This window comes from Nuphar pumila, chromosome 5, assembly GCF_984573655.1.
Source record: "Nuphar pumila chromosome 5, dmNupPumi1.hap1.1, whole genome shotgun sequence".
NCBI lineage: Eukaryota > Viridiplantae > Streptophyta > Magnoliopsida > Nymphaeales > Nymphaeaceae > Nuphar > Nuphar pumila.
Genome location: NC_143253.1, coordinates 18,872,102 through 18,882,848, shown reverse-complemented (window position 1 = coordinate 18,882,848; position 10,747 = coordinate 18,872,102). Strand labels below are relative to the sequence as shown.

The window sequence follows — 10,747 nt, the reverse complement described above, 5'->3', positions numbered from 1 at the left end:
GGGTCTCTGTTTCCTGGAAACTGCCAAACAAGGGCCTGCATTTATTATTGTCCTTTAACTCAGGTTAAATCACAAATCAAATTACAACAGTGACCCTCATCATTAAGAGTTCAAATTGTTTACTTTTTCTTTTCTTTTTTCAGCAGGAATTTTTTTTCTTTTTTTATGAGGATGAATGAGTACTTTTCAATTTTCAAGGGACAATACAAGAAACCAAAAAGAAATCTAGTTTTTCAAGATGAAAAATGTGGATTGAGGTCCCTATTTGACTGTTTACAGAAAAAATTTGGCCCATGTCTGGAATTTTGGAAAAGTATGGCCCATTTTTTGGAATTACAAACAAAAGGTTGGCCCCTAATGGAATTTTCCCTTTATAAAGGTGCATCATGTTTTCCCTTAACAATTGTTTTCAAGTTTCCAAGATGTTAGCAAAAGCTAATGATAGAGACCTTCAGTCTAAGAAAGCAAACAGAAGTATCATCTTAAAATGTTATGCACTATCTGAACTAATATACACATTCCTTCAGAACTTATGAAGAGATTACTTTCTGCATTACAAGACTAGAAAAAAAGCATACTTAGTTACAAGATTAAATTCCATTGTTCCACTACTTTCTGCACGAAGCTCATATCAGCAGTTTTCATGTTTTACAGGACTTGTGAAGAGACATATACATGCGCATAGAAAATAAAGAGTGACATGTACATTGGCAAGCAGGATTCTGGGTATCTTAGTCAACCTTGTGCAAGTTGTGAAGGATGTATAGTGAAGCAGATGACAAGAAAATGCAGAAGGCATAACTTAAGAGATCTATGCCAGTAGCTATGGTCACCATTTTGCTCCTCTCAAACATCTTAACTAAGAGAATCATAACAATAACATGCCCTACTTTTGTCTTTAATTCATCAAGTGAACTGATTTTCATCCACCGTGGTCGCTCCTGCATGCATGTAGTAGACATTGATTGAAGTTCAAAATGTGGCCTTCGACCATTATAAACAATGTGTGTGTGGGGGTAGATGCAGTTGAAGGCATAAGTATGTGTTTGTGGACGTTCATGTGTGTCCCAAGAGTTACCAATGCCAGTATCAGAAAAATTTCTCAACTAGACAAATTCTCTGGAGAAACTAAAAGTAATCATTTTTGTAATAAAAATCTTACCAAATTCTTGGTTAATCTGAAAAGAGGGAAAAGCTGATTAAAGGGGGTGGGCAGAAGAACATCTATATTGAGAACAATGTATACAAAGAGAGAAAGATTGAGGAAACTTTTGTTTAAAATGAAAATTTTAACAAACAAAGATACTTCAATAATTTTTATAATAGTATCACAATATATTGTAAAATGCCAGCCCTTTAATATAAAGATAAAATACCTCTATTGTCAACCTTAATGAAATATGTTGCTAATATAAAGATGTGAGATATTTGTGCCTATGATGCACGTGCGTGCAGCCATGAATATACACCCTAATCACAATCTATCAATTACAAGTGATATAAAACAAAAAATGACGTGATAAAACTAGCTAACAAATCATGCTATCAACTAAACATATAAGGTATCTTTTGTGGCCCACCAGTTGAAACTTGATGTAGAGCCCATGCATGAGATTACCAACATCAAACCCTTTTGGAAGCCTTTGTAAACATATCAATGATGATCCATGAGCCCTCAAAGGTCAAGCTCCCACATTTGACTTATCATTTCAGGAATGAAATGTTTTGGTCAATCTCAATTGTTGGGAAACTCTGTTTTGATGTCACATAATATGATACACTGTCGGATTTGATTTTATATGATATGATAATATGTTCTCTTGAAAAATGTTATATTATGACTGGATATGTTTTGTCATAAATCTAACGAGTATTTGATGCAAGGATATCTCACCCAAAAAGGATGGAGACTTCCTGTTCAAGTACAACTATGGTGCAATCATACTCCTTGAAGAAAAAGCTTGATGAGCCATGCATTCCTAAAGATCAACTGAAGAGATCGGCTACCTCAAGATGAAGTTTTTTTTCTTCTTTAGAGTCATATGTAACAGAACCTTCAGGAACATGCATATTGCATATTACATACTCATTCATAAAAGCTATATCATAAAAGTATACGATAGTTTCAAAAAGCTCCTTTTTGAAAACTAATAATTGTACCTTCTTATAACCATTTATGAAAAAGGTATTTTGACATGATTTCAAAATGTAATAATTGTACCTTATATCATATACAAGACAACTTGAAAAGTAATGTTTTTAAAAGTAGGAAAAAGACAAAACATGAAATCGGCTACACAAAAAAAAACAAATATAATATGTTTTGAAAAGACTCTAGTTACCTTCTTTAAAGAAATGATTTCAAATATAGGAAAAAGACAAAACATGAAAATCGGCTACACAAAGAAAACAAATATAATAAAGGTTTTGAAAAGACTCTAGTTACCTTTTTACAAACCCATAGAATGTCGACTTACTTGAAGTCATCATTCTCTTTGTATAGCATTAAATACCTCCTGTAAGAAATCCTTGTTAAATATCCTTCTCAAGAATGTCGACTTTCTTGTAGTCTTCATTCTCTCTGAAGACTTTAAAAAACACAACATAAAGAAAACACTTGACATGACTATGTACAAATAAATTGTAATGAAGTGCCAAATGAAAAGTGGCAAAGTCTTCAAGCAAAAGCACGGAAGCACGCACATACACAAGAGGCCACAAAGGGGCAAAATAAACCACAAAAGTGGTCAAGCAAAAAAAGAGGTAAAAAATATTCCTCACTTCATAGAATGCTTCACAAGAAGCTTGGGAAATACATGGGGCTGTGCCCCTTATTTATACACAGCAAGGGACCCAAGGAGAGGCTCCCATAGAGTCGTTGGAGCCCCTCCAACGGTCATATTTATGACCGTTGGAGGGGTCCAACGACTCTATGTGGACCCCTCTCAAATGTAAAAAAGAAAAAAGTAAAAAATAAAAAAGGAAAAAGAATAAAGGAAAAAGAAAGAAAAGAAAAAGCATATCAATGATATGCGTGTACAGGTGAAATGACAGAAATACCCCTGTGGAGTTTTACAAAATAAATATATATATATATTTATATATATAGATAGACACGTAGACATATATATATCATATATATGTATATGTGTCGTAATCTACATATATATATAGATATATATTTATAAATATACATCATATTTTAACACCCCCCCTCAAACACACGGTGAAATCACCGAGAGTTTGCTAAGGAGGAAGTAGAAGCGAGGCGAAGGCAAAGCTTTGGTGAAGAAGTCCGCCAACTAATATTCGGTAGGAACATATGGGAGTTGAATGGTGCCGCGTAGGAACTCATCTCGAACATAATGACAGTCCATCTCAATATGCTTTGTTCGTTCATGAAAAGTGTGATTGCTAGCAATATAGATGGAGCTCTTGTTGTCACAACACAGCTTTGAAGGAGTTGAGAATGAGACACCCATATCTTTAAGTAAGCTTCTTAACCATATAATCTCAGTTGTGGTAGTGGCCATCGCACGATATTCTGCTTCGGTAGACGAGAGAGAAACTTTACGCTGCTTCTTACACCTCCAGAAGATAAGCGACTCCCCAAGAAACACACAATAACCTGTGGTAGAAATACGATCATCGGGGTTACCCCCCCAATCAGAGTCAGTATACGCAAGTAAAGTAAGAGGTGAAGAAGAGGAGAAGAATACTCCCTTATGGAATTTTTTAAGTATCTGATAATCCTCATTACTGCTGCCATGTGAGTAGTGGTAGGAGCAGTCTGAAATTGGCTTGCACTATGAACTGCATGTGAAATGTCAGGCCTGGTGATAGATAAATATGTTAAGGATCCAATTAATTGACGATAAGGCGTGGGGTCTGCTAAAGGAGTGCCATCATTGGCTCTCATTTTGGCATTGATTACTTCTGGAGTCTCCACCCTTTTGTCATCTGTCAACCCAGACTTAGCAATAATGTCAGAGGCAAGCTTCATTTGAGATAGGACATACCCCTTGGGAGAGTATGCAACTTCAATTCCTAAGAAATACCTTAGAAAACCCAGATCAGACATATCAAAATTTTTCTTAAGAATATTTTTAATAAGATCAATACCTTTCTTATCATTACCTGTGATAATCATGTCATCAACATATAATAACAAAATTGTTATGTATTCATTAGAAGATTTAACAAACAAAGCAGTATCTGTGTAACATGAGGAGAAACCATTATCAAGAACTACTTTGCTAAAAAGATCATACCAAGCTTTTGGTGCTTGTTTTAAACCATAAAGAGCTTTGTTTAATTTTAGAATATTACATTTCCCAATTTCAAGACCCGGCGGAGGGTCCATAAGGACTTCTTCACACAGAGTTCCATTTAAAAACGCATTTTTAACATCAAGTTGATATATTGGCCATTGTTTTATGGATGCTAAAGCAATTAGGGTTCGTACACTAGTCATTCTGGCTACAGGAGCAAAGGTTTCTTCATAATCAATCCCATATTCTTGGGCGTAGCCTTTTGCAACCAAACAAGCTTTGTATCTTTCAAGAGACCCATCACATTTGGTTTTGACCTTATATACCCATCTACACCCAATAGCTTTTTTTCCTAAAGGTTGAGGAATAATGCTCCAGGTTTGGGCCTTGTTAAGAGCCTCTAATTCGATTTTCATAGCTTCAATCCAATGTGGGTGATCTTTAGCTTCCTTGAATGAGGTAGGTTCATGATACGAATGTATTAACATGAGACAGGCCCTATAATTCGGCGAAAAAGATTCATAAGACACAAATTTTTGTGGTGGCCTACTAGTACGAGAAGATCTCCTAGGTGGATTGTTATCAATAGATTCTTCTAAAGAGAAGTCTTGAGAGTATCTGTCAATGGCAGGTTGATGTTCATTTCCTATCCGCCGGGTATATACATTTATATCATTAAGGTTTTCATTTTGGGAAGTATTCTCATGTTGTGGTATATTATAATGTAAAATTCCATCACAACTAGTATCACAAGTGATTGCCTCAGGAGACTCAGTCCTAGGAGCTAAGTCGAATAGAAAAGAATAATCGATGTCTTCCTTAGATGTGTGGATATCGAAACCATTTTGATCTTCAATAAAGTTTACATTTCGTGACACATATAATTTATTGTTTCGAATATCATAGCATCTATAGCCTTTTTGATTCTCACCATAGCCAATGAACACACATTTAATAGCTTTAGGTGACAGCTTATCTTGTCCTAGACTAAGTACAAAACATTTGCATCCAAAGATTCTTAGTCTATTAAAATCAGGAGTAATTTTAAAAAGTTTTTCAAATGGCGAAACATTTTTTAAAGAAGAGGAGGGCATACGATTCACAAGATATGTTGCGGTAAGAAGAGCTTCGGCCCAAAAGTTTTTAGGAACATTTTTAGACAAAAGAAGAGTTCTTGTGGTTTCGATTAAATGTCTATGTTTCCTTTCCGCAAGACCATTTTGTTGCGGAGTTTTGGGACAAGATCGTTGGTGCAAAATTCCATTTGTTTTAAAATAATTTTGAAAATCTTTAGACATGTACTCACCTCCTGAGTCGGACCTAAAAATGGCTATATTGTGTTGGAATTGATTTTGAACAAGAGCGTGAAACTCTTTAAAATTAATGAAGACATCGGATTTATTCTTGATAATGTAAACCCATGTGTATCTAGTAAAATCATCAATAAAAGAAACATAGTAAGAGAAGCCCCCTTTGGACATAACGGGTGCCGGTCCCCATACATCGGAATGCACAAGTTCAAAAGGCCTTTTTGACACAAAATTGCTATGAGAATATGGAAGAGAGTGAATTTTCCCAAGAATACAATCATTGCATGTAAATGTATTTGTATTACAAAATTTTTCCAAAAACGGAAAAAGGTACAACTTGGAAATATTAGGGTGTCCAAGTCTCTTATGCCAAGTCTCAATATCTTTGGATTGAATGTGATTACAAAATGATTTGGATGGCAAAGACAAAAAATCCATATAGTAAAGGTCCCCTCTTCTATGGCCTTGCCCAATCCGCTTCCCGGACCGGAGATCCTGCACATAGCAATGGGTTGGTGAAAACGAGACATTACATTCAAAATCGGTAATTTGAGAGATGGAAAAAAGATTCAAATTAAGTTTTGGAATAATTCGGATTTTGGGAACAAAAAATTCTTTGTTTTGGTCATAAGTTTTCTCAAGGTTTCCAATACCCTCAACATTTAAAGATGTTCCATCGGCGGTGGATACATATGATTTAAATTTATTGAGACTTGGTTTTGATAAAAGTGATGCATTTGGAGTCATATGGAAAGAGGCACCCGAGTCAAGAATCCAAGAGGTCATACCTGAAAAAGAGGAGATGGCGGCACCGGAAGTGGAAGGTGAGGAGGATGATGTAGAGGCGCTCATCTTTATAAATTGTTGAAGAGTTTCGGTAAGATGAGCAATGGACTCCTTTATGTCACCATCCTTCTTTGAATCTTCATTGATGATTGGAGGAGTTTCCCCCACGGAAGCCACCTTCTTCTTGAATCTAGGGCAATCGGGACGAATATGGCCCGGTTCATTACAATTATGACAAATAATTTTTCTTCCTCCTCCACCATTATTCTTCCAAAAATGTGGTGGTTTATATGTTCTTACATTGTTGCCGGGTCTAGACACGGCATGCACTTCATCAACATCTCTTTTCAAGGCCAAACGGGTTTCTTCTTGACATAAATCGGCCAAAATATCACTTAGAGGGGTAGAGGCCCTATGAAGTAGAGAACCTCTAAGTTGTTCAAATTCGGGACGAAGCCCATGAATAAATTGAAAAAACCTCTCTTTTTCCATTTGCTCTTGTCTCATAGCAATAGCACTTCCTTCCCATTGTGGTTCGAGAAGGACAAGTTCATCCCACAAAGAGGATAGGGCACTATAGTAGTCCCTAATGCTCATATCACCTTGCTTGGTAGCTCTTACCTTTTCTTGTAGAAAAAAATGCCTAGCAAGGTCTCTTTGGGTGTACATGCCTTTCATAAAAAACCATGCTTCATTAGCCTTTTTGAATTTTGCAAGGTTTGCACAAATCTTCAACTCGACATTATTCATGAACCATGCTAAAATTTTAGCATGTTCACTTTCCCAATCTTCCATTTTAGAAGAATAATCAAGAATAGCTTTTTCCTTTTCTTCTTCATTCAAAGTTTTTTCCTCATTTCCTTCAAATTTAGTTAACTTCAATTGTGGTTTCGGAATGGTTCCACATACATAACCCCAAAGCTTTTTACCTTTGAGATTATTCTCCATAGCGGCGGCCCACATGCGGTAATTGGTTCCATCCAATTTGAAAGATAGATCGATTTTTGCATCTTTGTTGGCCATTTAGAAAAACAAATTAATAAGACGAGAGAGGAGAGGTATTACTTGTCAAGGTAGAATCCGATGAAGCCTTCTTAACCAAGGCTCTGATACCATGTAATGAAGTGCCAAATGAAAAGTGGCAAAGTCTTCAAGCGAAAGCACGGAAGCACGCACATACACAAGAGGCCACAAAGGGGCAAAAAAAACCACAAAAGTGGTCAAGCACAAAAACAGGTAAAAAATATTCTTCACTTCATAGAATGCTTCACAAGAAGCTTGGGAAATACATGGGGTTGTGCCCCTTATTTATACACAGCAAGGGACCCAAGGAGGGGCTCCCATAGAGTCGTTGGAGCCCCTCCAATGGTCATATTTATGACCGTTGGAGGGGTCCAACGACTCTATGTGGACCCCTCTCAAATGTAAAAAAGAAAAAAGGAAAAAATAAAAAAGGAAAAAGAATAAAGGAAAAAGAAAGAAAAGAAAAAGCATATCAATGATATGCGTGTACAGGTGAAATGACAGAAATACCCCTGTGGGGTTTTACAAAATAAATATATATATATTTATATATATAGATAGACACGTAGACATATATATATCATATATATGTATATGTATCGTAATCTATATATATAGATATATATATAAATATACATCATATTTTAACATAAATATCTCAAAGCACAAAAGTACTTATGTACCTCAAATCATTAATTAGAATAAAGACAAAACTACATAATAGCCTACAATCCAACGTTCAATGTACTATTGTAAGAAATAGACTTTTTACATAAAATATGTATTACCTAAAATATTACAACGACTAGTGTACCCTACATTTTACTTTTATGGAAAGAAGACTTTCTCGAATTTCTCTAAAGATGTTTTTGAAATGACATAACATTTCACATCCCAAAAAAAAAGCTACGATTTCAAAAAGTAACGACTACTTTTTTAAAAGCTATTTAAACACACTCAAATAAACTATTCAACATGGAATGGACATGTGAGCTTACAACGAGAAAAAATCTTATTCAATATTTGAAAAGAGAGCCTTGAAAAAGAAAGAGAAAAAGAAAAGAAAGAAAAGAGAAAAAGTCAAGTATAGCTCTTTGACAAAGAGTATCCTCTGAGTGACAAACAGAACATTCTGAGAATCCTTCATTCGTGCATTCATATCATTCTGAAGGTTCTATAGGAAGTATTGTAACTTTCTGTTATTCACTATTTTCCTTCTTTGTTGAAAGAAGTAGACTTCTGTGAAAGAGGGTGTTGCCCTTCTCTGTAGAGAGAAGAAGACCTCTGTGAAAGAGGGTGTTGTCATTCTCTGTTGAGAGAAGAAGACCTCTGTGGAAGAGAGTGTGCCCCTTCTCTGTTGAGAGAAGAAGACCTCTGAGGAAGAGGGTGTTGTACTATTTATCCGGTGACTCGGATGTTATAGTGGAAAGCTCAAGTGGTTTGCTTGGGGACTGGATGTAGGTCTGGGTTTTGACCGAACTAGTATAACTTCTGTGTTTTATGTGTTGTGCCTTATTGTCTGATTATTTTATTTTATCGATCTGTATCGTATTTCACTATTCACCCCCCCTCTAGTGGAATTTCATTTGGTATCAGAGCAGGTTTGCTGGTTTCGACATAACAAGTCTTCCAGCACAAATGACATTTACCTTTTATGCTCGTGATATTGAAGGTCAACACGCATCTCGTCCTCCTTTCTTCAACGGCTCCAACTATGGATACTGGAAGTGCAGAATGGCTATATTTCTCAAATCCATAGATTTTGTTGTATAGAAAATTGTTGAGCATTCATACACATCTCCATCCGCAGACTATAACTTATGGTCTGATGAAGAAAAGAAAATGGCAAACCTAAATGCAAAGATTATGAATGCCTTATATTGTGCCATTGATCAGAACGAATTCAATAGAATATCTATATGTGAATCTGCATATGATATTTGGCATTCTTTAGAGGTTATTCATGAAGGAACCAACAAAGTGAAAGAAGCCAAAATCTCATCTCTTGTCAGAAAATATGAGTTGTTCAAAATGAACAAAGATGAACCCATCACAGAGATGTTTACCAGATTCACCAACGATCTGAAATCTCTGGGTGTAACATATTCCCAGACAGAAAAGGTGAAGAAAATCTTGAGATCTCTTACAACTAATTGGGAGAAAAAGACTACAGCTATTGAAGAAGCTCAAGATTTATCTAAGCTTACTCTGTACGACTTAATAGGCAATCTTATGGCCTATGAAGTCCACATGAAAGAAAGAAGGGAAGAAGAACAACCGATAAATAAAACTCTAGCTTTCCCAGCTCTATCTGAGAATGAAGACTCAGATAAAGAATCTGAAATTGCGCTACTAACCAGAAAATTTCAGCGCTTCATGAGAAGGAACCGGCTTCCAAACAAGCACAAGGAAAGAAAAGATCCTAAGGAAGATCCCATATGCTATCAGTGTAATAAGCCAGGTCACTTGAGGCGTGACTGTCCCCTTCTCAAAAGAAAGTCCAAGACCGAGGAACCAAAGAAGAGGTTCTTCAAGAAAAAGGCTCTGCATGCTCAATGGGATGACTCAGAACCATCCACCAGTGAAGAGTCAAGTGATGATGAAGCCGAAACTGCAAACACGTGCTTCATGGCAAACGAAAGTTTTGTAAGTGAAATTTCTGATTTTTCCTTTGAAGAACTTCTAGATGCTTTTCAAGAACTATTTGAAGAATCTAGAAAATTAAGCTTCAAAAATAAAACTTTAAAATCTGAAAATTTAGAGCTTTCCCAGAAAAATGAAAAACTCAGCAGTGAAAACTCTGAGTTGAAAAAGAAAAATCTTCTTATTACTTCTAAAATATCTTCTATTAGCTTCAAGACTAAAAATCTGCAAGTAGAAATTTCAGAATTAAAAAGTAAAACTGAAAACCTTATGAAAACGGTTTTCAAGTTTACTAAAGAAAAAGAGAACTTGGATAAACTCCTATCTTCTCAAAAAGTCTCTTTCTACAAGAATGGTATTGGCTACTCTCATTTCAACAAGCCTTCTTGTATGAATCAAAAGACCACTTTTGTGAAAAGTTCGTCTGAACCAAATAAGGAGTATTATAATTTTAATTTTTTTAACTCCTCTAAGGCTGTAGACAAACCCAAATCCAAATGGATATGGGTTCCAAAGTCTAACAAAAAGGGACCCGATTGGGTACCAAAAAAAAATTTTACTTAATGATTTGCAGGCTCCAAACAAGAAGAACAGATGGATTCTAGACAGTGGATGTTCAAAACACATGACAGGACATTCATACCTCTTTGTTGTTCTTCATAAAAAGGAAGGAGGAACCGTCACCTTTGGAGATAACAACAAAGGTTTGATAAT

The 10,747-nt window shown here is 35.7% G+C and overlaps 1 protein-coding gene across 1 annotated transcript in view; it reads right to left on the bottom strand.

The window, feature by feature from the left end:
* Positions 1 to 577: 577 nt before the first annotated feature.
* LOC149837002 (uncharacterized) overlaps positions 578 to 10,747 on the bottom strand; it is a 31,269-nt gene continuing 21,099 nt past the window's right edge. Inside the window, exon 5 of the mRNA XM_090007206.1 lies at positions 578 to 941. Within this exon, the coding sequence (XP_089863332.1) occupies positions 732 to 941 (210 nt within the window). The 3' untranslated portion in view covers positions 578 to 731. The remainder of the gene's footprint in view (positions 942 to 10,747) is intronic.